Genomic DNA, 27,882 nt, shown 5'->3' with positions numbered 1-27,882 from the left:
ATAGTAATGAATGCAAATGACAGCAGCGCTCTCCAGCTAGTGCTTTTTAATAAGAGGGTGATGACTCAACATAAAAGTAAATAGATAGGCCCTTCGCAGAGGGAAGCAGGGATTTGTAGAGGTGCCAGAGCTCGGTTTTGAAATAGAGATAAATAATATTTTGAGCGGCATACTTTCATTGTCAACATAACAACCAAGAGATGGCGATATCTTCCATGCTACACACATTATAGGCGGTTCCCAAACAGAATGGTAAAGTTTATACCCCTCCCCCTCCACCAACAAGCATCAATCCATGACTTGCTCGAAACAACGAGTGTCTCCAACTAGCAACAGTCCCATGGGAAGTTTTGTTTGCAATTATTTTGATTTAGTTTGCATAAAGCATGGGACTGGGCATCCCGGTGACCAGCCATTTTCTCGTGAGTGAGGAGCGGAGTCCACTCCTCTTGAGAATAACCCGCCTAGCAATGGAAGATACGGACAGCCCTAGTTGATACATGAGCTATTCGAGCATACAAAACAGAATGTTTATTTGAAGGTTTAGAGTTTGGCACATACAAATTTACTTGGAACGGCAGGTAGATACCGCATATAGGAAGGTATGGTGGACTCATATGGAATAACTTTGGGGTTTAAGGGATTGGATGCACAAGCAGTATTCCCGCTTAGTACAAGTGAAGGCTAGCAAAAGACTGGGAAGCGACCAACTAGAGAGCGACAACAGTCATGAACATGCATTAAAATTAATAAACATTAAGTGCAAGCATGAGTAGGATATAATCCACCATGAACATAAATATCGTGAAGGCTATGTTGATTTGTTTCAACTACATGTGTGAACATGTGCCAAGTCGAGTCACTTAAATCATTCAAAGGAGGATACCACCCCACTATACCACATCACAACCATTTTAATAGCATGTTGGCACGCAAGGTAAACCATTATAACTCATAGCTAATCAAGCATGGCATAAGCAACTATGATCTCTAATTGTCATTGCAAACATGTTTATTCATAATAGGCTGAATCAGGAACGATGAACTAATCATATTTACAAAAACAAGAGAGGTCGAGTTCATACCAGCTTCTCTCATCTCAGTCAGTCCATCATATATCGTCATAATTGCCTTTCACTTGCACAGCTGAACGATGTGAAAATAATGAGAGTGCGCGTGCATTGGACTAAGCTGGAATCTGCGAGCATTCAATAAACAGGAGAAGACAAGGCAATATGGGCTCTTGGTTAAATCAACAATAATGCATATAAGAGCCACTTCAACAATTTAATCATGATCTTCTCCTATCGACCCCCAAAGAAAAGAAAATAAAACTATTTACACGGGAAAGCTCCCAACAAGCAAAAAAAGAACAAGAAATCTTTTTGGGTTTTCTTTTTGATTATTACTACTACAGCAAGAAAAGTAAACTAACTAAAAGCTACACTAATTTTTTGGGTTTTTCTTAAGGTTTAACAAACACACAAGAAGAAAGCAAGAAAAAGGAAAATAAACTAGCATGGATATTACAATGAAAGAGTATGAGCACCGACATCTAGCAATGAGGGTGTGAATATAAATGTAATGTCGGTGAGAAATACGTACTCCCCCAAGTTTAGGCTTTTGGCCTAAATTGGTTTATTGCCAAGGATGGCCTAGCGGATATCCGTAGTTGTAGCCGGGGTCGTACTGAGATGAAGAGGACTCTAACTGCCACTGGCTGGCAGTCATCTCCGGATCCCAAAAGTAATCAGACTGTCGTGGAGGCTCAAATTGTGGTTCCGACTCCGGGGCTGGTGTAGGGTTCCGGTAAGCGTAAATGGCCGCCCACGGAACGAGATACAGACCTTCAGATAAATTAAACAAGGAAGGAGCAGGCAAGGTAATAGTCTCAGGGTGATGTTTATCAAAAAACAATTTGTATTTAAGCTCCCCTTCGTTATTCTTAACGATAAAGTAATGCGCTACCATACTCTTATAATCTAAATAAGCATTGGGCAGCAATTTTTCTTCTTTCTCATAGAGCCTAATAGGTATGTTATAATGTGCAGCAAGGCGTGAAGCATAAATACCTCCAAAGATGGGACCCTTAGTACGGTTCAAACTTACCCGTTTAGCAATAATACCGCCCATACTAACAGTGTTATCGGAAAATAAACCATGGAACAAAATGATAATATCAGGAACACTAAGGTTTCCATAGTTTTCGCGACCAATTAAGCAACGACTAGCAAATATGGCAAAGTAGCGTAAAACAGGAAAATGTATGCTAGTGATTCTTGCATCGGAAACCTTCCTAGTTTCCCCTACAGTAATAGTGTCAATAAACCCATCCACATCTGTTCGATGTGGTTCATCTAAGGTACCTTCAAAGGGTATTTTGCAAACCTTGCAAAATTCATCTAGTGGCATCTTCTTAACAACATCATATAAATGAAACTCTACTGAAGGAGGTGTTTCCTTAGGAAAATAGTAGAAGTTTTGCACAAAAGTATTGGTGAGTAAGAGATACTGATGACTTGGTCGTGAGGAAGTCGGTGAGGCCAGCATTCTCAGCCAATGAATAGAAATCATCATAAATCCCGGCTTCTCTCAAGAAATCATTGGAAGGCCATTCACACGGCCGGACCTCCGCGGTGCGAGGCAAATTATATTTGGGCCTATGTGCTTCCTCACTTTGCTTTTCCTTCGAGCTTCGGCTCGATGAGCCCCTCAAAAATCTCTTCATTATTTTCTGAAAAATTCTGAAATTTTTAGTAACTTCAAATAAAAGTGAACCAAACTTAACAAAATTGATAGCAACTACTCCTACAAGTGCCTAGAGCCTATATCAAGCATTAGAACTACTTGGAACCATATAAATTTGACATGCAAGCTCAAGAACATAGTCACCTAGGCAGCACAAATTTGCAATGAATAGAGCACTAGAACAAAAACTAATTGGACCAATGGAGGAGTCACATACCAAGGAACAATCTCCCCAAGCAGTTTTGTGAGAGGTGCTTTGAGTAAGGAGATCGAAAATCGTAGCAAAATTAGCTAGAACTCGTGCTTGAGCTGGATATTGGTGTTTGTGGGAGGAAGAAGGAGTGTGTGGGTGCAGGAATAAGTGGAGGGGGGCCACCATGGGCCCATGAGGCAGGGGGGCGCGCCCAGGGGGGTAGGGCGCGCCCTCCACCCTCGTGGCCAGGTGCTTGCCCCTCCTGCTGTGTTCTCAGTGCCAGATATTCTCAAAAATTCTAGAAAAAATCATATTCCATTTTCAGGGCATTTGGAGAACTTTTATTTTTGGGGTATTTTTATATTGCACGTAAATCAGAAAACAGACAGAACAATACTATTTTTACTTTATTTCAACTAAATAACAGAAAGTAGAGAGAGGGTACAGAAGGTTGTGCCTTCTAGTTTCATCCATCTCATGCTCATCAAAAAGAATCCACTAACAAGGTTGATCAAGTCTTGGTAACAAACTCGTTCCGAATAACATGAAACCGGAGAAATTTCGAATAACACTATGTTACCTCAATGGGGATATGCACATCCCCAATAATAAGAATATCATATTTCTTCTTGACAGTAGGAAGAGGAAATTCAAAACCTCCAAAAATAATCGATGGAATTTTTCCAATAGAATTTATACTATGAACTTGAGGTTGTTTCCTCGGAAAGTGTACCGTATGCTCATTACTATTAACATGAAAAGTGACATTGCCTTTGTTGCAATCAATAACAACCCCTGTAGTATTCAAAAAGGGTCTTCCAAGAATAATAGACATACTATCGTCCTCAGGAATATCAAGAATAACAACGTCCGTTAAAATAGTAACGTTTGCAACCATAACAGGCACATCCTCACAAATACCGACAGGTATAGCAGTTGATTTATCAGCCATTTGCAAAGATATTTTAGTAGGTGTCAACTTATTCAAATCAAGTCTACGATATAAAGGGAGAGGCATAACACTAACACCGGCTCCAAGATCACATAAAGCAGTTTTAACATAGTTTCTTTTAACGGAGCATGGTATAGTAGGTACTCCTGGATCTGCAAGTTTCTTTGGTATTCCACCCTTAAAAGTATAATTAGCAAGCATGGTGGAAATTTCAGCTTCCGGTATCTTTCTTTTATTAGTAACAATATCTTTCATGTACTTAGCATAAGGATTCATTTTGAGCATATCAGTTAATCACATGCGCAAAAAGATAGGTCTAATCATTTCAGCAAAGCGCTCAAAATCCTCATCATCCTTTTTCTTGGATGGTTTGGGAGGAAAAGGCATAGGTTTCTGAACCCATGGTTCCCTTTCTTTACCATGTTTCCTAGCAACAAAGTCTCTCTTATCATAACGTTGATTCTTTGATTGTGGGTTATCAAGATCAACAGCAGGTTCAATTTCTACATCAATGTCATTACTAGGTTGAGCATCATCATGAACATCATCATTAACATTTTCATTGGGTTCATGTTCATTACCAGATTGTGTTTCAGTATCAGAAATAGATATACCATTTGGACTCTCAGGTGGTTCAGCAATAGGTTCACTAGAAGCATGCAAAGTCCTATCATTTTTCTTTTTCTTCTTTTTAGAAGGACTAGGTGTATCAATATTGTTTCTCTGAGAATCTTGCTCAATTCTCTTAGGGTGGCCTTCAGGATACAAAGGTTCCTGAGTCATTCTACCAGTTCTAGTAGCCACTCTAACAACATAATCATTTTTCTTACTATTCATTTCATTGAGCAAATCATTTTGAGCTTTAAGTACTTGTTCTACTTGAGTGGTAACCATAGAAGCATGTTTACTAATGAGTTTAAGTTCACCTTTAACATTAGCCATATAATCACCCAAGTGTTCAATCATATAAGCATTTTGTTTTAATTGTCTACCAAAATAAGCATTGAAATCTTCTTGCTTAACCATAAAGTTATCAAACTCACCCAAGCATTGGCTAGCAACTTTAGTACGAGGGATTTCAGCTTTATCATATCTATAGAGAGAATTTACCTTTACTACCTGTGTCGGGTTATCAAGACCATGAGTTTCTTCAATAGGTGGAGGATTAAGATCATATGTTTCTTCAACAGGCGGTAAATTAAGACCATGTATTTCTTCAATAGGTGGTAAATTCTTAACATCTTCAGCTTTAATACCCTTTTCTTTCATAGATTTCTTTGCCTCTTGCATATCTTCAGGACTGAGAAATAGAACACCTCTCTTCTTAGGAGTTAGTTTAGGAATAGGCTCAGGAATTGGCTCAGGAGCTGGCTCAGGAAGTGTCCAATTATTTTCATTTGTCAACATATTATTCAATAGAATTTCAGCTTCATCCGGTGTTCTTTCTCTGAAAACAGAACCAGCACAACTATCCAGGTAATCTCTGGAAGCATCGGTTAGTCCATTATAAAAGATATCAAGTATTTCATTTTTCTTAAGAGGATGATCAGGCAAAGCATTAAGTAACTTGAGAAGCCTCCCCCAAGCTTGTGGGAGACTCTTCTTCAATTTGCACAAAATTGTATATTTCCCTCAAAGCAGCTTGTTTCTTATGAGCAGGGAAATATTTAGCAGAGAAGTAATAAATCATATCCTGGGGACTACACACACAACCAGGATCAAGAGAATTAAACCATATCTTAGCATCACCCTTTAATGAGAACGGAAATATTTTAAGGATATAAAGGTAGCGGGATTTCTCATCATTAGTGAACAGGGTGGCTATATCATTTAATTTAGTAAGATGTGCCACAAACAATTTCAGATTCATAGCCATGAAAAGGATCAGATTCAACCAAAGTAATTATATCAGGATCAACAGAGAATTCATAATCCTTATCAGTAACACAGATAGGTGAAGTAGCAAAAGCAGGGTCAGGTTTCATTCTATCATTAAGAGATTGCTGCTTCCATTTAGCTAATAACCTCTTGAGTTCATATCTATCTTGGCAAGCTAAAATAGCTAAAGTAGCTATCAAAAACATAACCCTCAGGAATAACAGGCAAGTCTTCACCATCACTTTCATCAATATAATCAGTTTCAATAATTTCTTTCTCTCTAGCCCTAGCAATTTGTTCATCAAGAAATTCACCAAGTGGCACAGTAGTATCAAGCATAGAAGTAGTCTCATCATAAGTATCATGCATAGCAGAAGTGGCATCATCAATAACATGCGACATATCAGAACGAATAGCAGAAGCAGGTTTAGGTGTCGCAAGCTTACTCAAAACAGAAGGTGAATCAAGTGCAGAGCTAGATGGAAGTTCCTTACCTCCCCTCGTAGTTGAGGGATAAATTGTTGTCTTAGCGTCTTTCAAGTTCTTCATAGTGACCAGCAGATATAAATCCCAAGTGACTCAAAGAATAGAGCTATGCTCCCCGGCAACGGCGCTAGAAAATAGTCTTGATAACCCACAAGTATAGGGGATCGCAACAGTTTTCGAGGGTAGAGTATTCAACCCAAATTTATTGATTCGACACAAGGGGAGCCAAAGAATATTCTCAAGTATTAGCAGTTGAGTTGTCAATTCAACCACACCTGGATAACTTAATATCTGCAGCAAAGTATTTAGTAGCAAAGTAGTATGATAGTAGTGGTAACGGTAACAAAGGTAACAGTAGCAAAAGTAATATTTTTGGTGTTTTGTAGTGATTGTAACAGTAGCAACGGAAAAGTAAATAAGCGAAGAACAATATGTGAAAAGCTCGTAGGCATTGGATCGGTGATAGAGAATTATGCCGGATGCGGTTCATCATGTAACAATCATAACATAGGGTGACACAGAACTAGCTCCAATTCATCAATGTAATGTAGGCATGTATTCCGAATATAGTCATACGTGCTTATGGAAAAGAACTTGCATGACATCTTTTGTCCTACCCTCCCGTGGCAGCGGGGTCCTAATGGAAACTAAGGGATATTAAGGCCTCCTTTTAATAGAGTACCGGAACAAAGCATTAGCACATAGTGAATACATGAACTCCTCAAACTATGGTCATCACCGGGAGTGGTCCCGATTATTGTCACTTCGGGGTTGCCGGATCATAACACATAGTAGGTGACTATAGACTTGCAAGATAGGATCAAGAACTCACATATATTCATGAAAACATAATAGGTTCAGATCTGAAATCATGGCACTCGGGCCCTAGTGACAGTCATTAAGCATAGCAAAGTCATAGCAACATCAATCTCAGAACATAGTGGATACTAGGGATCAAACGCTAACAAAACTAACTCGATTACATGATAGATCTCATCCAACCCATCACCGTCCAGCAAGCCTACGATGGAATTACTCACGCACGGCGGTGAGCATCATGAAATTGGTGATGGAGGATGGTTGATGATGACGATGGCGACGAATTCCCCTCTCCGGAGCCCCGAACGGACTCCAGATCAGCCCTCCCGAGAGGTTTTAGGGCTTGGCGGCGGCTCCGTATCGTAAAACGCGATGAATCTTTCTCTCTGATTTTTTGTCCCCGAAAGCAAATATATAGAGTTGGAGTTGAGGTCGGAGGAGCTCCAGGGGGCCCATGAGGTACATTTATATCTCCTGATGTCTTTTTGTCATAGAAATCTCTGCTTCACATTTTGGTCGCTTATCAAGCCTGATGTCTTTTACAGTCGGCTGTGTTTCATTCTTAATAATTTCAGAAATCTGAAAGTAAACCTGCACCTCCATGTTGCTTGTGTATGAACAATGAAATCCTGATGAGAAAATGAGCAAAACGTAAGTTTGTCTTGGATCGTCATAAACACTGAAAACAGTGTGGTAAGCCATGTCTGAATAATTGAAATCTTCAACATTAAAGCAATGCTACTATATTGGTTGCTTGTGAGCATTGCATTCTTCAGTACAAATCAGGCACCCATTTTCTGTCAAATAATGATCTGTTAAATAATGATGCAGGATTCGTATTGGGCGAGCCCCTATTGAGCGCACACCATGCGCTGGAAGTGTATGTGCCCTTGAAAAAACCTTAAGAGGATACGCGGAGAAGAAAACAGATACTGTCGTGGTACCAACTGTTGGATACAATTTTGATTCATTGGGAGAAGCATACGACTTCTATAATCTATATTCGTGGGAGATTGGCTTTGGTATAAGATATGGAAAAAGTAGGCTGAACGTCGAGAGAATCAAATGTATGCAAGAAATAGTCTGTGGATGCTCGGTGAGTTGACATTAAAATCATTACCCAAAATGTTGTATCTGTTTTCTCGAAACGCAATACAACATTTGGCAATGGATTCATATTTTCAGGGCAAACCAAAAAAAAGGAAACGCGCGAACATGCCTCTGCGAGTGCCCTGCAACGAACACGGTTCTGCACTATATGCCGTGGCCCTGGTCAAAAAAGCACGACTTGTCCACAGAGAGGGGACACGCTTCAAAAGAAAAGGAGAGAACCGAAATGCTCAATCTGCGGGGTGGGAGGTCATCGGAAGAACACCTGCAACAATCCTAAGATTGTGGTACATGTTGCCGAGCAAACAACTCATGATCCTGCTATCGATCAGTGATAAATCTATGCAAGCACGAAAGCATGTCAAGTAGCACCCAGTTTGTTACTGTATCCTGTATCCTGGTTGATCAATGCCACTTTCCTGATGTGTATTGTGTATATCAGCTTAGTAATCTGTACTTGTCTTAACCATGGCAACCCATGATGCGTGTATATGCAAGCATCGCAAGTGCATCTGAATTTTACCTTCTGCTTTGTATCGTGCATGCTCATTTGCATTTGCCTGGCCTAAAAATTGTACTGTGTTTGCCTGATACCCTTGCTTAAATGGGTGTACTGTTGAAAGATAGGTTTCATGCTGCTGTCACATTTCCTTCCTATTAATCTTATGTGTGCTAATCAATAAAAAAACAGCTGCTAACCCTTAGAAGGTACTGCTGAGAATCACACACTCATGAGTCCTCTGTTCATGACATGGGTCAAAAAAAAAAGATGTGACCGACAGCACAGTGCACACCCTCTCTTCTCTCCAAGCATGGGCGTGGACCCAGCACTGTGCACGTATAGTTTGATTTTTGAATCCTTTTGGAGCGCCCGCCCAACAACGCATGTAGTTACTACCCTTCTACTGTGAGCCACCATCAAGTCTGCTACACTACTTGAAGTGAGCCAATCTTTGCCACCTGCTCACAGTCTCCAGGCATATCTGCTTGCTGCCGCTAGCCTCCGGATCGCTCCATCAGGCTGCCATGGGCGGGATATAGCACTGTACTCATGTAGTTTGATTTTTGAATGCTTTTGCAGCGCCTGCCCAGCATTGCCTCCTGCAGCTGCCCAGCTTCATTTGGTGCTGCGATTTGCTGCTGGCCTGGATCGATTTGCGCCAGCGGAGGTGTCCTCGGTCCAAGCGAAGCCAGGTGCTCTGCGTAGGCTTCCTGCCACCTGCAGAAATCGCATTCCACCTCGTCCCGGCTGCCACGACTGGGGAAGCGCTCGCCGGCGAACTGACCGCGGCAGGCGACGTATGTCACCACTACCCTGCCGCAATCCGGGCAGGGGACTACAGGCAGGGCGACCGGCGGCAGGGGAATACAGGCAGGGCGATCAGATCTGCACCTTGGTTGGCGTTCGCCATGAGCTGTAGCTTCGGTTCTTCAGTCAAATTTAGGGAATCGAGTGAGCAGGGGTAGCTAAGTAAACGACATGCGCCGGTGGACCGAACAAGCGCCGCTTCCCACCATGTGTAACGGTGCCGCCAGTCGTAAACGGCAGGGGCGATGACCCGCCGTGAGAAACAAACGGCCGTCCGAGACCAAGCTCGGTATATAAGTAGCTCATTAGTACGGTGTGGACGTACAGATGCCCTGCAAGCCCAACAATACCACGTACGGCCCACATCCCAAAAGATTGAATGGGTAGCATACAGGGAGCGTGCGCGCTCGTCCGCGCCTATCAATTTCCGTTACCCAACCACTCTTGAGAGAGAGAGAGCAAGCAGCAACTAACTAGGTCAAACTGTACGAATCACGCGTGGGTGTTCCTCGCAACACTCGATTGGTCTGGACTCTATGTATCGCACGTAGGGGCTCCTCGCAACGATACACTCACGCATACTAAGAACAGGTGAAGCGTCATGCGCGCACGCGCGCGAGAGAGAGAAAGAAAGTAATGTACGTGTATCGCACACAACGACTCACACATATGCAGGTTTCTTGCACCACGCGCATAGGTGCAGGGTAGGGAGAGACTCGCATCGATCGATCGGCCTTGCAAACTACTGCGCACGAGCAACGATCAAGTCTCGCATCGATCGTTCGGGGTTCAGTAATGTGAGGGCTCAGTCAGGTTTAGTGATACGAAGGGCTTGATCGCTTGCACGCGCATGCATACGAGAAAACGCGCAAACCACCCTTCCCGACCACCCCACCGCATATCATGTGATGCGGAGCTCGCTTTTACTTCTATCACGATTTTTTATGTCATGGAACGCCCAAGTAACGTTATGCAAGTGCGCTGTCATCTCGTCTAGGACGAAAAGCTCATTTTTATCATAATTTTTTTGTCATAGAAATAAGTACCCAACACAACCATAATGAGACGTGTTTCGTGACAAAAAAATATTTCCGTTCGAACTAACATTTACAGAAACCAGAGATGTGCTCGGACGTGCCTTTTGCCTTGCCACTCGAACAGTATGGAAATCCTCGCGCACAGAAGCTATTTTCCTCAGCTCAAGGATTGGGACAGCCCCCCATCCTTGGCCAGGGCCTCGGCCGCCCTCCTCCCGGACACCATCGCGCCGTCGAACGTGGCGGAGCACCAGTGGTCGCCGCACACGTACACGCCGTCGCCGGCCCTGGGGTCCCGCCCCGCTGGCTCCGTGGGCGGCGTCTGGTCCGGCTGCGCGAAGCCGATGCGGTACGTCCTCAGGTGCGCCCACGACGCCACCTCCCCCGCCCCGAACCACCCGCCGAGCTCCCGGACAACCTCGCCGGTCAGCTCCGCGTCCTCCCGGCCGGCGAAGGAGCCCACGAGCGACACAGACACCAGCACCTTCCCCGCCGGCGCGTACGACGGCGCCACGTTGGTCGCGAAGAACATGTTGTTCACGATCCCCTTGCCCGACCCGTTCAGGAGCAGCACGGGTTCTTGCACCGCCGCGCGGTCCGCGGAGAAGTAGAGGCACACGGTGCTCCTCTCGGCCGCCTTCTTGTTCTTGGGTCTCGCGGGTAGCTGCGGCAGGAGCTTCTCGGCTTCCGGCTGCTCGACCGCGACGATGACGCCGAGCTCGCCGGACACGGTCTCGCCGGTGTCGAGCGTCACTCCGGACGACGGGTCGATGGCGGCGGCGCGGGCGTTGAGGCGAACGGAGCCCGCGGGGAGGCGGTCCGCGAGCTGCCCGGCGATGGCGCCGATGCCGGCCTCCGGCAGGGCGTTGTCACCAAGGGCGAGGCGCTTGAACACGAGCTCGAAGAGGCGGGACGACGTGTCGAGCGCCGGGTCGAAGAATATCCCGGCGAGGAACGGCCGCAGGAACCGCTCCACGATGGACGGCGAGAACCCGAGCTTCTCCAGGTGCCTCGCGGTGGTCGTCTCCGGCGATGAGAGGATGACGTCGTCCGGGGTGGCGGCCGCTCGGAGCCGGGTGATGCCGACGAGGAGCTTGTCGGGAAGGGTGCCGACGGGGGAGAAGACCGAAGAGAGGGAGCGGATGGGGAAGCGGAACGGGTCGGAGAGCAAGTGGAACGGCGCCCCGCCCTCACCGGCGCCGAGGTACACGAGCGCGCCGGGGAAGAACGGCTGGAGGCGCAGCGCCTGGAAGTCGAGGAGGCGCTGGCACTCCGGGTACGCGGTGAGGAAGATCTGGAAGCCCCGGTCGAGCAGGTACCCGTCGACCTCGTCGGTGGCGACGCGGCCGCCGACGCGGTCCGAGGCCTCCAGCAGCGTGAACGGCACGGAGAGGGCGGCCAGGTGGGTGGCCGCCGCGAGGCCCGCGAGCCCGCCGCCGACGATGACGGCCTGCTTGTCGGCCTGGTTCACGTTCGCCGATGTCGCCGCGGCGGAGACGGCGAACCGGAGGGTGGCATGGCGGCGGGGCGTGGGAGGCGCGGGGACGAGGAGGCGGGCGGCGTGGACGCGCATGGGGGTTGCGGTTGCAGTTGCGGCGAGTGGCGGGAAGAGACCGGGCAGAAACGGGGAATCGTGGCGGGGTACGGTGTGGGAGGTGTAGGCGGTTGTCCATGGAGTTGTGGATATGGTGATCCGTCGCGTGGACCTGGCGTTTGGATGGAGCAGGTGGCCATAGTGGGGCCGCTGGTGGAAATGCGGGTGGGCGTTTGTCGACTGGGTGCAGGGCAGGATCGTGGCCATGTGGGTGTTATCCGCTCGGTCCCGGGAGAGAAGGAAGGGAATTGCTCCGCCGCGATCCCGAGTGCCAACGGCAAACAGAGTTAGCAAGACAGGATGACGTGCCACTATTTTTCTTGGAGTGATTTTTCCCCCGAAAAGGCGCAAACTCATGCATATATTAAGTATCGTAGATCCTTATAAACACACTCATACAAAAAGATAAAATTACATCAAAAAATTTGGGGTGCCGAAGTCTTCTTCCTTCTGCATCCATCGGCGCGCTGTGAGCATAACTCAATGTTGCATCTAGGCTCAGGGGCGGACCCAGGATTGGGCCAAGCCCAGGGCCCAGGCTGCTACAGTGGCCTCTACGGTGTCGCTACAGTGTGCAGTATTCTACAGTAGACGAAGTAGTTCATCCTCACGCCCCAGGCCCAGCACCCCCCTCCCCCCGTCCTGGATCCGCCATTGTCCGGGCTTCCGCCCCGAAGGAGCAAACTTTTTTAAACCCAGAAACCTATAGAAGCAGGTTGAGAAGTCATTGATGCAGACTAGGAGATACCCACGACAGCCATCTGCAAAGCTATCGCCGCCCCCGAAGAAGAAAACATCGACAAGGATTTGCAGAAACTCTGAAGACCACTACCGTCGGCTGAATCCACTCATATCCATCATAAACCTAAACCTAAACCGATTGTAGTATGGAATGTTTTGACTTGATGTCTTGATGTCTCAATATGTTCAGAATACCAACATATGCCGAAGGGTTTATGTTGAACAATCTGCAAAAGAAACAAAATGAATATCACAGACTCAAGCTTCAACGGTAGGAATTGTAATCTCAGGTAATTGGATTTCTAAAATCACGGCCATCATGACAACCAAATTTTTTTACGACTACAACCTTGGAGAACAATAGGCACCGAACCATATTGCTTAAAAAGATTTTTGGTGCATCACAATCTCAAAAATGAAATGATAGATATAATATGAGATATCAAAATAGAAAACCCCATATTAACAACTTGGAGATGAGATACACAATCTAACCTAAAAGTCGGCATGCATTGTCTTTGCATTACACACCTATGTGGTGCGTTTCATGTGTACTTATATATACTTGAAAATGGACCACATGGTTTTGGGGCAAAATACTCACTATGATGAGCAAAATTAAATTTCGAATGGTGATAATAGCAACATAAATTGAAGATGGTGTTGGACTATTGTATATTGTGCTACTCCTCCTGTCCCATAATGTAAGACCTTTTTTTGACAATAGTGTAGTATAAAAAAACGTCTTACATTATCGGACGGAGGGAGTATATAATTTGCCGGCTCCGTCATTTATAGACATTTGTTTTCTGTCAATTGCTTAAACTTGAGAAGAGGAAAAGAAAATTGCAGAAAAGGAAAGCTAAGTAGGGTAGCATGACTTCAGACCTACAACATCAATTAAGTTGATGCCCGGTTGGTACCTTAGCACCCCTATGAAATTTAAGAGATGGTGTAGAAGGTAGTTATTTGACTTACAACATGAAATAAATTGCTAAGATGGAAATTTAGAAGGTACTTATTTGACTTACAACATGACTTCAGTCTTACAAAATCAATATGTTGCACCTATAAAGAGTTTGCTATCTGGCAAGTAGATGATTAAAAAGCTATCTCCTTGTGAAAAATATACATTAAGTATGCGTCTGTTGCTATCATCAATTAATCTCTTTGCATATTAGATCAAGTCTTATGAGAGGTATGAAGTGCAATATTAAAGAATTCCACACTATTGCTTCTCCTGTGGCATCATTGGCCATTCTTCTCTAGAATGTCCAACCCCGGGAGAGAGAGATGAGGATGGTAAACTTCCTTATAATGCCGACAGGTTGTGCGTGAAGGATGACAAAAGGAAAAATAATTTTACTTCATGGTCAGGACAGAGTTCACAGTCTAGTGACAAAATCTCTCATTGTAGAGAGAAGAACAATGGTGCTCAAAGATCTCCAAGAAGTAACTCGGAGGAAAAGGACTCAGATATAAAAGAGATGCAGGACGGCACCATTTCTCCGTTGATAGAGAAGGAACTTGATTATAAGTAGAAAGACAAAGTAAGATATGGTGAGGCAAGCAATGAGCCTTTCCTTTTGCAGCCTACCACGAATAGAGTGGTTGGACAGAAGAGGAAACAATTAAAAGTCTACAGGCCAAAGAGTCAAGTTGTGAACTCTGAGGAGAAATTGGTGCTAGAAACAAATAATCTCGCCCCTATAATTGGAGGACTAAACAATAATGCAGGATGCCCACTTCTGACTGCCTTTCCAGGCGGAGATGTATGTTTCTCGGAAACTCACAAGAAGCAGAAAAAGGACTCTGAGAAATTACCATCAGGATCGGCGGATCAGGCAGAGGTGGCCATAGGGCAGCCCCGCCACACGCCATGAGATTCTTGTGCTGGAACTGTCGCGGCCTGGGGACGGACGCGACAGTTGGCGAGCTGAAATGGCTCGTTAATAAATACCGCCCCTCCCTCCTCTTTCTATCCAAGACGAGAATGAGGGATTCAAGAGCTCGTAACCTAATGTGGGCATTGGGTTACTCGGGAGCTTTTGTAGTCAGTAGTGACGGATTGAGTGGTGGGCTGGCCCTCTATTGGTCCGCCTCTATCTCAGTGTCTCTAAAAGCGTACTCCATGCAACTGATGGATATTAGAGTCAAAACAGAAAATGGAGTTGAATGGCGTACAACATTGGTATATGGATAACCAAAGAAGGAATTGAGGCACATTTTTTGGGATAGACTTAGATTCTTGAAGACCCAATGGAATGGATCATGGATATGTGCTGGTGATTTTAATGAAGCTTTACATGGGAATGAGCACATGGGCTTTAGAGACAGAGATGAGAATCATATGGCTTTGTTTAGAGATTTCCTAGATGTATGTGGACTTGTGGACCTTGGGTATATTGGCCCTAAATTTACATGGTCTAACCGACAGCATGGTGGGACGAGCATAAGAGTTAGACTAAATCGAGCTTTGGCAAACGGGGAGTTCCTCAGAAGATTTGATAATTGCTCCGTAGAGAATATTATCACTACATCTTCAGATCACTATGCAATATTGATAACAATAGCAAGTAGTGGTGACCAGATTGCTACCAGCCCAGTGAATCATTCTTTCAGATTTGAAGCTGCATGGATGAAGGCTCCGGATTATAATGAAATGATAGAGGAAAACTGGAAAATTCTGAAAGATGATGCTCCTTCCCTAAACAACACTTGGTCTGCACTTAATAAATTATCTAAATCTATCCATACCTGGAGCAGGACATCGTTTGGACATATAAAAAAAGAGATTAGAAGACTTGAGAAATGCCTTGATGATATTAGAAGGAACAATTTGGTGACGGATAGTTCTGGTCAAGACAAGCAGATTGAAAAACGGTTATGTGATCTATTTGAGAGAGAAGAAATTATGGCACGTCAGCGCTCAAGGGTTGATTGGCTGCGGGAGGGGGATCACAACACCTCATTTTTCCATGCCCGAGCTTCAGCTAGGAGAAGAACAAATTTAATTAATTTCTTGAAGAGAGCTGACGGAACAAGATGTGAAGATCGTGAAGGGATTAAGAGTATGGTATATGAGTTTTATGCTAATTTATTCACCTCTGAACCTTGTACCTCATTAGATGCAGTACTGGAAGCAATTCCTCCTAAAGTGAATGAAGAAATCAATGATGCGCTTTGCCGAGAATATACAAATGACAAAATTAGGACCGCACTATTCTAGATGGGCCCCACCAAGGCTCCTGGACCCGACAGATTCCCTACACTATTTTACCAAAGACATTGGGAGCTGATAGAAGAAGATGTTTGTGCAGCAGTGAAGGGTTTTCTTTTGGGATCAGAAATTCCAGATGGCTTCAATGATTCGGTAATTGTCTTAATCCCAAAAGTAAACTCCCCTGACATGCTCTCTAATTTTCGGCCAATAAGTTTGTGCAACGTTATATATAAAATTGCTTCCAAAGTTATAGCTAATCGACTCAAACTTTATTTGCCGGATATAATCTCTGAACAACAGAGTGCTTTTGTGCTAGGAAGACTAATTACAGATAATGTCCTTATAGCTTATGAATGTATCCACACAATTAGAAAGCAGAAAGTCAAGCACCCCTTCATTGCACTTAAAATCGATATGACAAAGGCCTATGATAGGGTGGAGTGGAACTACCTCAAGGGTATATTATTGAAAATGGGCTTTAATGATAAATGGGTTGAGATGGTAATGAGATGTGTAATTTCTGTGAAATATGCAGTTAAAGTTAATGGAGAGTTAACTCAACCTCTTAAACCCACTAGAGGCATTAAGCAAGGGGATCCAATTAGCCCCTACCTTTTCTTGTTGTGCGTTGAAGGCTTATCTTGTTTATTGCAGCAAAAGGAAGCTTCTGGAGAATTGAAAGGGATTTGAAATGGTAGAAATGGCCCTCCTATCTCCCATCTCCTTTTTGCCGATGACAGCGTGTTCTTTACTAAAGTAGATGATAGGAGTATTGATACTCTTAAATCAGCTATTCAAACTTATTGCGACGGGTCTGGACAGAAGATCAGTACTCGAAAATCGTCTATATTTTTTTGGCACCCATTGTAATGAGAAAATAAAGGAAAGGGTAAAGTAGAAGATGGAAATCCAATATGATACACTACAAGCTACTTATCTTGGTATGCCGACCTGGGTGGGACGATCACCAACGAACAGCTTTAGCTTTCTCACTGGTCGACTTTGGAAAAAACTCAATGGATGGAGCGATAGGCCTCTGTCAAGGGCTGGGAAAGAAGTTCTGTTAAAATCAGTCGCACAAGCAATGCCAACTTATGTAATGAGTTGTTTTTAGATTCCTATTTGTGTATGTGAAAAGATGAAAAGACCTATTTCCAACTTCTGGTGGGGTGTAGAAAATGGGAGAAGGAAACTGCATTGGAGATCTTGGAAGTGGTTATCCTCACCAAAATATTTAGGTGGCATGGGCTTTAGAGACTTGGCAATATTCAACCAAGCTTTGTTGGGAAAACAATGTTGGCGCCTATTAACAAATGCTAATTCATTGTGTGCCAAGGTACTAAAAGGAAGATACTATCCAGAAGGGGATTTTTGGACAGCTAAATGCCCGAGGTCATCTTCATATACTTGGCGCAGTCTAATGTATGGGAGAAAAGTGTTGCAGGATAGCCTATTATGGAGGGTGGGAGATGGAAACAAAATACATACATATGAAGATAATTGGATCCCTGGCATTACTCCAAGAACTCTACAACATATTTCCCTTAGAAGTGATAATGATATGGTGAGTTCCTTGATAATTGAAGGGGAACACAACTGGAAGGAAGAAATTGTTAGAAACATTGTTCCAGAGAACATAGCGGAGAAAATTCTTAGCATACCATTGAGTATAGAAGGATGCCCAGATTTTGCTTCATGGCCCCACACAAAAGATGGTGTTTACACAGTGAGATCAGCATATAATTTTGTGAGAACACTAAATTTCTGGAGAGACAGAAGTGCAAATGGGAAGGGAGCTTTTTCAGATCAGAAGAGCATGGAGAAAAGTTGGAGGAAACTATGGCAAATTCAATGCCCAAATAAAATGAAAGTAATTATGTGGAGGTTGGCTCATAATTGTCTCCCCACAGGCGCCCAACTTCAAGTGAGATCGATCCCCACAAGGTATGATTGTCATTTCTGTAATAGGGAGGAAACTGTTGAGCATTGCTTTTTGCTCTGCCACTATGTTAGAGAAATCTAGAAAGAGCTCAAGAAAGAATATGGTCTTTGCTTGAAACTGAAAAGTTTAACCCACATTAGGCAATGGCTGTTAGATTGGAAACAAAACGCTACAGATTTTCACTCTATGATTATGGCAGTGGCTATATGGCACATATGGGAGAATAGAAATGCCTACCGTAATGGTGAGGCTTTAATTCATCCTCTTCGTATGGTGGGAAAGATCAAAGCTTATGTTGAATTTATTAATATGCATTCTTTCAGCTCGACCACTTCCATTAGACGTGAGACCTTGAAGTCGAACCAAAGCTGGTCTCCGCCGTCGGAGGGGTTGATGCTCGTCAATGTGGATGCAGCGATCTTCTCCCAATCTGCAAGAGCGGGCTTTGGAGTGGTGATACGTGATCACCGGGGAAGGGTGCAGGTGGCGAACAGAGGTTACTTTGAAAGAGTTCAGATTCCTGAAGTAGCAGAAGCCATGGCACTTCAGCAAGCCTTAATCCTTGCCAATAACACTGGTATGAGGAAGATCATGGTAGCATCTGATTGTTTATCATTGATCAATAAGATCAAGGGTTTAGGTTTTGATAGGTCCCCTACTGGAGCCATAGTCCATGATATTAGAAAATGTGCTACAAAGTTTGTATCCTGTAGTCTTATTCATGTCAATCGTTCTTGTAATGAGGCGGCACATGTTCTGGCCAAATCGGCGGAGAATGATGTTTGGTCCTGGTGGATTAATGAGTTCCCTGATGTAATCAGGACCATTATATGTAATGAATCAGCTATGAATGAATAAAAGGGCGCAGCTGCCCATTACCTCAAAAAAAGTCTCCTACTTGAATATTATGTGTTTTGACATGATCCTCCAGGATGTTTGAAAGGGGATACATGCAAGAACATTGGTCTATAAACATAACAAGGAAGGGGGAGGATGGAAATACATATAAATGTATTCTCACACACATATGACCTGTTATTGTCGTACAGGTGGAACAATATTTGTACCTCTTAATATTTTCGGTATGATGCCCACAAGTGCGAATGTAGAATGCAACAATAGGAGGAGGCACAGAAGGGAGTCCACCTAGCAGGAAGGAAGGTGTCCAGGGCTAAAAAATTGAGAAGGGGAAATCCATGGCCAATCGTGAAACACATATTTACAAGTGGAGGCATGGTTGGACCCACCTCACCCCAATCCTAATTAGAACACCTTGTCTTCCACAGCCATGTGAAGACATGCAATGCTACCTTGCAGGTGTGCTGGGATGGGAGGAAAGCGCATCGCCAGAGGCGAATCGAGACACAAACACGTCAACGAATTCTCCGTTGCCAGGCGAGCTGGAGGCAGAGGACGAGACCCGATGGGTTACGATCGTAGATAATGGCGGCAAAGATGCACCTAGTTTGACTTTGTTGCCAGAGAGGTGAGGCCCGACGCTCATTGTTGCATCTCTCTTTGTGTCTCCTTCTCTGCTGCTAGCCTGCTCGTACGACCGAGTGTCAGGCGACGGAGTATATATACAAAAGCAACTCAGTTTTTAGAAATTGAAACACATACCTCCATTAATTGCCGCTGGAAAGTGGCGCACATTAGCAACCATGAATGCTTCCACAAACCGATGATTGTTTTTTTCCTGGTGGATTAGCTTCACTCAGTTGCTTCACGTAACAGGCACGGCGACGCCTCGGTTTCGCCCCTCCCTGGAGAATGAAGTCAGCGCATCGGTAAGGCCCCAACGAGCTCGCCCGCATGTGGTCGATCCGGGCGCTGCTAGGTATTGCTCACTGCAAGCAATATGGCTCGTGTCGCGTACATCCCCCACTTGACCGCTAACATGGTGGGCCGGCCCATTGAGCCGCCTCACTCGCTAGTTGTTGCTCACCTGCTCATTCACGTTTTTTTTCCTCAAAAAAATGTTTTGATTTTTCCTTCTACTTTTTTCACTAATTTGAAAATTGTTTATGAATTTTAAAAAGTTGACAAATTCAAAAAAACTCACGAATTTGAAAGAGGTCGTAAATTCAAAAAAAGTTCATGGATTAAAAAATTGTTCATGAAATTTTAAAATGATGGTAAATTGAAAATATTCACAAATTCGAAAAGCTTCCAAGAACCTGAATAAATTTTGAAAAATCATGAACAACTTTATAATTTGTGAACAAAATTTGAAAGCGGAACATTTTTTAAAATACCGATTTTTTTGAAAATTTCGAACATGTTTTGAACCTAGGAAATTTTCTGAATAAGTGAATAAAATTATTAAACCTATTAATAAAGCACGCAGTGCTTCCCTGGTTCACTGTCGCGTAATTTTGCATAAAAGCCCATATGGTTTTTGTTATTCAACCCGCACTCCAGATTTGCTTCTGCTCGTACGCTACCTTCAATTTTCTTGTTTGTCCGTCGCTCAGATGGGCCTGGCTAGGCCCGCCTGGGCCGTCTCCACAAATTTTTAATTTACCAACTTATTGTGCACAATTTTCAATTTCGAATTAATAGTCCCACCCCGACACTGTACATCAAATCCTAGCAACTTATATACGTTCCAAATTGCAAGAACCAACAAGCCAACAAACAATCAAAGAGGAGAGGTGCATAATTCAACAAAAAGCAGTATGGGGTGCCCAGCCTAATAGAAAGCTCGAGACACTGCCGAGAGGATACAGAAAAAGATTCAAGATTGATAGCTCCGGGCAGAAGACCTGTTGTTGACACCAACAACGTCGGTAGCATGCAGCCAAGGATGACCCTGAGCACTCGGCCGCCAGGACCCCATACGCAACCGACCGACGAACGCGAAGCAGCATCTCCAATCACCGCCGCCAGATCTGTCGAGCGACTGAGCCACTGCACACTATGGCGGTCAGCAGGCGGCCGAATCTAGGCGGTCTAGCGACGAGGACACGAGTTGGGGGCGAGGAGCGAGAGGCGCTCGGGCAGGAGGCGGCCAAGCCGTGTGGGCGGCAGTGGAAGCGGCGACGGTCGGATTAAATGGCCGACAGCGGCAGGGGATCGAGCACCAGGGAAAACAAAGGAGAGGGTGAGGGAGAGGGGATCGCGTGGGGGTTGGGCGCTTTGCGTGCGAGCGTCTCTAGGTGGCGGCGAACGAGGGAGCGAGCGAGAGAGGGTTATAGGAGGAGGCCGACCTGAGCCTTAGGCCGCAACAGGTTAGGTGGGCCGGCCCATGTGCTACTGCTGTGCTCTCTCCCTCTCTTCTCTTTTATTTCCATTTCCCATTTACAAAAATTAGAGAGATGGTTGCCTTAAAAAGGAAATTGGAGAGAGGGAAAAGAGAACAAAACAAATAGCCAGAGATTTTAGAAAATGTTGAACCTTTTTACATGGAGTCTAGATTTATACTTAGCCCAAATAAAAAAGTTACACCCACTTTGGAAGAGTTGAATTCAGACTCATTTGAATTTCCAAAAATGTTGATATTTTTGGTGGAGCTATGATAAATGCAGAAATAATTAAGGGAAAGGTTTGGAGGTCTATATTGAAGTAGAAAAGGCGTGGGATTTTAGAGAAATGTTTGAAAGGAATTTGAAAAGGCACTTAAATAAAAGCTAGGTTCAAATGATTTTATGAAACATTCATATTTAGCTGCTTTAGTCCCTATTTTTTCAAATGCAATTATTCATGAGAATGCCTGGGTAGCTTGCAGATATAATTATAAAAGGAGAAAATGTCTTCACCCATTCCATCATACGTTTGCTCAGTACAGAGTAGCTTGTAGATATAATTATAAAAGAGGAAATTTCTTCTAGATGAGATTAGTTGTTTAAGTTTTAACCATGACTGGCATGGTTCACGGACATATTTGTTGTGCGATATTTCTCCCGTTGCAACGCAAGGACATATTTACTAGTAAATTAAAAAAGGGAACATTTTTGGAAATTCTGAACCAGTTTCGAAAAACTTGAACATTATTTGAAATTCCCTGAGAATTTTTTGAATGTATGAACAATTTTTGAACCTCCGGAAAACTTTTGAGAATGCAAATATTTTTTGAATATGTGTTTTTTTAAATGGGAACATTTTTCTGAAACTCCTAGCAAATTTCTAAAAACACAAACTACTGTTGAATAAGTGAACAATTTTTTTAAAATGGAAACATTTATGAAATTTGTGAATTTTAGCAAATTAAATAACAGGAAAAACCATAAAATTGAAATCCGAATATTTTTCGAATGTGAATATTTTTGGAGTAGGTGAACAAATGTTTAATTAGGGAACAGTTTTAAATTTGAATGTTTTTTGAAAAATGTGAACATTTTTTACAGTGCCCTGGACATTTTGAACACAAGAACAGTTTTTAAATATGACAACAAAATTTAAAAAATTGAACATCTTTTTAAATTTGTAAGTTTTGAAAAAAATAAAGAAAAATAAACAAACATAAAAAATAACACTTAATACAAAAAATAGGAAAACTGCAAAAAAAAAACCAGGAAAGAAAAATGTTTCAGAAACCTTCTAGAAGGTTGTCAAAACCCGTCAAGAATCTTCCAGAAGGTTCTTAAACCAGTCGTGACACCCGCTTCGCTTCAGTTCTAAGGGGCCGGCCCATCTTCCTACTATAGTGGGCGATCAGAGCCATAACGCTCGCAGTGAGCGATACATAGGATTTTTGGACGTTATCCTTGTCTCGAAGGCTTCTCCTTGGTGCTTGGGCTTGCTTTTTGTTTGTATTTTCCCTGGTATTTGGGTTGGGCTTTGTGTCTGCATTTTTTGTTATAGGGTTGGCTTTCTTGTCAGAATTTTCTCGCGTTTTCTATTTGCTGCTTGCTGCGGTGAATTGTCGTTGATTCGCATAGGAGGGGCGCACCGAGTGAGTACCTAGGCCGGCCATTTAGTGCTAGGAAGAGCTTCCGGTTTGGGGCACATTCTGGCCGTTCAGCCTATATTTCAATAAAATTTGGTTATATGAACATGAATATTTGGATTAACAAAATAAGAACTATAACTGAAAGTAGACATAAAACCAAAAATAAGTATGATTATTGTAAAATTATAAAATGTTTATTGAATACAAGCAGCATAATATAATTAAAATATTTGAGCCTGTTTTGACATGCATTGTTAAATATTGAGGTGGACATTTTTCCTTGCATGGTTGAATGTTGAGCTGTCATAGTTGCATATGAGATAAATATGTTAGTGCAGATCACCTACTTAGTTATACATGATTTTATTGCAACACATGGGCATTATGCTAGTAAGTCTAATTGCGAAATTGTTTTTACAATCCAGTGTGAACTTAGCTAGTCAAGACGAATAAAAAAGATTGTCGCAACCCGCGGGCATTCAGCCAGCAAATGTAAGTGCACTTGGTGTAAATTTCTTCGTTATTACGTGGCAACGCGCTGACATTCCGCCAGTGAATCTAATTGCAAAATTCTTTTTACAGTTTGGTATGGACTTAGCTAGCCAAAGCAGATAAAAAAAGCTGTTGCAATCAAGCTTGCCGGTTTAATCTACTACTATAAACGATGATCGTTGCTTAATTACTTTAATGTGAGTCGTCGGAGACTTCCCTGTATTGTTCTTTGTATAGCATTTCTTCTAAATCAGTCACGCCGAAACTACACTGGTCTTTATAGGCTGACATACTATCTTCCAATTGACCAAGTGGTGTGTTCTCACCCACATCATCTTCCTGCCAAAGTAACCTCTCCCTAGTAAATCTCCTCTTAGCTAGGAGCTTTAGACACTTCAAACATAGCTAAAGAGCATACTGAAAGGCACATTTGTCAAACATGCATGATTTTAGTAAAACAAATCTACCCCATAGGACTCTCTCAAAAATAAAAATAAAAAAAATCTACCCCATAGGAGTACTGTGTTTGCATTTCCAAGCATGCGTTCTTGTTCTCTGCCTTCTCTTTAGTACTTCTCCCATCCTTATTATGCAATAGAACAGCATTCAGAGGTATCCCAAGTTACCAACTACCCAAGATACTCAAAAGGCAAGCTACCCTCTACACATGTGAATAGAAGTACAACCACTAATCATATATTTCTGTTTTACTAAAACAAAACAATTTGCTTGTGTGAAAATCGGGTTGTAAACCAGACGCCTGTTCAAACATGGACAAAATAAATTTCAGTTTTCTAGCGTCACCACCTCTTGGATGGTGCATGTTGGTCGCCCATGCATGCACAGAACTATCGAGCTATAATAGAGGTGCTTGCCAAAAAAAAACTGACTTTGCTTAAGCACCCACTACAGGAAAAACTGGCTATGCCGAGCAACTCATGAATGGCTAGTGTTCTTTCACGGAGTATGCCTAGTGCTGGATACCGAGTGTTACACTCGACATACGGTGTGTCGAGTATTTATGGGCCTTTACATTGTTTTTCCCGGAGTGACCAATGCCTATTTCTATAATAGAGGTACCTCAGTAAGCCACTTCAAAGCCGACATCAGATCTTTTTCCATGACAAATCAAACATTTTTTTATGACAGTTTGTGTTTGTCGCGGATGGTAATTAGGTTCAGTTGACAAGCATGACCAATCCTCCTCATTTCATTTTTTGCCAAGAATTGCCATGCTCGTAAACTAAATTTGCCATCTCACGCCAACTAAATGTGCCACAAAAACGTTCGCCATCCTTAAAAAATCTGACGTTGGATTTTTAGCATTACCATTTTTAAGCACCTTGCATTGTATATGGCCTATGCAAGCAGTACATGCAAGAATACTATATAGGAAAACACTTCCAATCAGTAGTCTGACTCCAAGCAAATCGTCAGACTTATTGGCTACCGTGGATTCTCGTCGGATCTCACGGTGTAGAAACAACTTAATGGCTCGTACACATTTATTCCTGAAGAAAGGAAATAATCCCGTCGCCCCCTCCCCCGCTAATTACTCTGCCCAAATCTCCTCGTCATCTCGTCTCGCACGCACGCGCCACCCCTGAGCTCGTCGTGAAGCACATTGACCCGACCTATCAGATTCTGCCGCTCATCGCCTGCTTCCTCGTCACCCCTGAGCTCGCCGCGAAGCACATCGCCTCGAACTCTCCGATCGCCGCACATCGCCTGATTCCTTGTCACCTCGTCGTCGAGCACATAGCTACCCCACCGCCCAGATCCGTTGCATGCTCCTCGGTGCGACCCCAAGGTGGCTCTCCACCGGTGCGGCCACCGGACTGGCCTCAGGTCACATCGCAGGTGCACCTTCCTAGCATTAGGGAGTCAAGCCCCCCATCTCTTCGGTGGTTGGTGCTTCGGTAGGTTTGAATCGGCTGCAGCTTGGCAAATTGCAATTTTCTATGTAATGTACTATGTGATGAGTATGTTCGTTGTATTAGTTATTTTGTCATCGAACAATTTGGTTGTTGGATTATTTAGGTCTTCGATCATCATACCTATGTAGGCAGACAATTGTAGTCAATCATAGTTTCAATTTTCAATGCTTCCAATGTAGATGAGAATTGTTGAGTAAACAACCTTCCATTGCTTCTTGTATATGGAGTGTCCACAAAAACGCCTCCACAATTGGCGCCAATTTTCTTTGTTTCATTTTTCAAACTTTCATGCTTCAACCTATCAATAATAATGAACCAACTGCATTTTTTTGTACTGCTTACCTTGGTGCTTCTACACTGTAAGCACTTTGTTTTGATCGCTTAGAAAATGCTTAAAGTGTAGAAGCACCAAGGTAAGAATCACGAACAAATGCAGTTGTTGATTATTAAAAATGCTTGCATTTATCAACTTGAAAATCCTTGCATTTATCAACTTAAAAATCCTTTCTTTTAGAATGTTGCCGACACAGATGCATCCTCGTGTTGCTAGCAAGATTTATTTCATTATTCATTATCAAAATTTTATGCCTCATGTTTTCATGCTTCTTGTCATTTACCAAACTATGTGCTACTTTCATAAATATGCGTCCATTTTTAAAATTTCATGCTTCCAAATAACACTACCTATGTAACCAGTGCACTTTTGCATGCTTCTCACCAGGGTTCTTCTACATTGTAATCATTTGGTTCCGTCTGACAAGAAAAATGCTTCCATTCATCAACCGATAATAGGTTCAGTTTGTATGTTAGCGACACAAGAGATGCATCCTCTTGTTTGTGCCAAACTTAGTTTATTATCTATTATCAATGACCTCTACTTCATACAAAGATATGTTATGTTGGGTTCCCATAATTTAATGCTTCCTGCAATTTCTCGTACTGTGTTCAACAAATAGCTTGTTCAGCGAATAAAATTCCTTATTTCTATTATCTTGCTTCCATACAACTATCTTGAGAAGACATCGTACCCTTTCTGTATTTCCAGTGGAGGCTATGTTTGGTGGTATGAGGCAGCTGAAGTGTAGTTCACGGCGGCACCTGCTGAACATCATCGGAGCTACAATAGGGGAGAGGGTGAAGTCAGCCAGAAGAAGCTGGGAAAGATGTTGCTTGAACTGGTTTAGGCTCACTCTAAATTGTGATTGTAATTTTCATTTCCTTGGAAATATAAGTAATCAAATATAGAAGCCGAATTTTTTTGTTTGCCTGATGCAACTTTATGTTCTATTGAATTCTAGTGGATGGAAATAAGAATTTGCATGATTGTAAAAAAATGTAGTTGAACATTGGATGCGATTTTTGACTAGAGAGAATTGAATCTCATTTTCGATAGAAGCAAATCTTCTTTTTGATAGAAACATATTCGAAGCAAATATTCTTCTGAACAGAAGCACAATTGTAATATGATGGAAACAAATAGTCTTCTCAACATAAGCACAATTGCATCGCAACGTGAGATGGTGCTTCCATCGATAAAAGTAAGGGTGTGGCTAGGTCTCAGTCGACTCGACTGAGATTTAACCAAGTCTCAGTCAAGTGGCATAACATGAAAGAGAGAAGAAGAAAAAACTGGATTTTTTTTTGCATGGATCTCAATGTAAAATCTTATGGATATAGCATCGACTGGGACTTAACTAAGTCTCAGTCGACTGAGGCTTAGCAAGACTGTAAAAGTAATGCTTCTATGATCGAATAACAACGCGAAAGTGTGCTTCCATTGACAAAAAGTAATGCTTCTATGCAGACTTCCCACGGAAATAATTATTTTTTGTATTTGTTTATTGAAAGCACATCTCAATCTAAAAAGAAAAGATGTTTCCTTGCACAAAAATGCATCTGCAAAAATAGAAATATATTTGTTGGAAGCAAATCGCAAGTTAGGAAACTAATTAGACGTAGCTTCAAGAAAAAGGAAACTAATTAGACGAGATTAACGCAAAAATAACCCGTAATTGTTTCCTTGCAAAAAAATGCATCTGCAAAAATAGAAATATATTTGTTTGTTGGGAGCAAATCACAAGTTGTTAGGAAACTAATTACACGTAGCTTAAAAAAAGGAAAGTAATTAGACGTGATTAATGCAAAAAAACCATAATTAACGAGAAGGGAACCATCCATAATTAGCGCTCGTTACATCCTCTCGCGCAGGTCCTAGGAGGCAAATCGGACGTCCCTGCTTCCTCTGATCCTACGGTGCACAGGTGGGCTGATGGATGCATTCCATCTATAGTCTCATGACTGTCCGAAAAAGTTTGTTCCCCAAATAAATGTATCTAGCACTAATTTGATGCTAGATACATTCAAGATAAGTTTGAGACAAACTTGTCCGGACGGAGGGAGTATATAGGGACTCATCCACAACTATAGCAGCACACCAAGCTAGACTCGTTTGGCAATAACAGGTGCTACAGTCCTAAAAAAAAACAGGTGCTACACCAGGAAGCAGGCAAAAGCAAAGCTTTCGGGGAAG

The 27,882-nt window shown here is 43.0% G+C and overlaps 1 protein-coding gene across 1 annotated transcript; it reads right to left on the bottom strand.

Moving 5' to 3' along the window:
* Positions 1–10,505: 10,505 nt before the first annotated feature.
* LOC109761076 (15-cis-phytoene desaturase, chloroplastic/chromoplastic) lies at positions 10,506–12,148 on the bottom strand. Its single transcript, XM_020319869.4, has one exon. It carries the CDS (start codon positions 12,103–12,105, stop codon positions 10,690–10,692), a length of 1,416 nt encoding a protein of 471 aa, XP_020175458.2. The 5' UTR covers positions 12,106–12,148; the 3' UTR covers positions 10,506–10,689.
* Positions 12,149–27,882: the final 15,734 nt, after the last annotated feature.

The sequence above is a fragment of the Aegilops tauschii genome, chromosome 2 (assembly GCF_002575655.3).
Source record: "Aegilops tauschii subsp. strangulata cultivar AL8/78 chromosome 2, Aet v6.0, whole genome shotgun sequence".
In the NCBI taxonomy this organism is placed as follows: Eukaryota; Viridiplantae; Streptophyta; class Magnoliopsida; order Poales; family Poaceae; genus Aegilops; species Aegilops tauschii.
The sequence above is the reverse complement of the archived record's forward strand: the minus strand, read 5'-3'. Positions and strand labels throughout refer to the sequence as shown.

Coding starts and splice junctions, on each gene's coding strand:
- LOC109761076 (XM_020319869.4), bottom strand. CDS start 12,105: ATGCGCGTCCACGCCGCCCGCCTCCTCGTCCCCGCGCCTCCCACGCCC.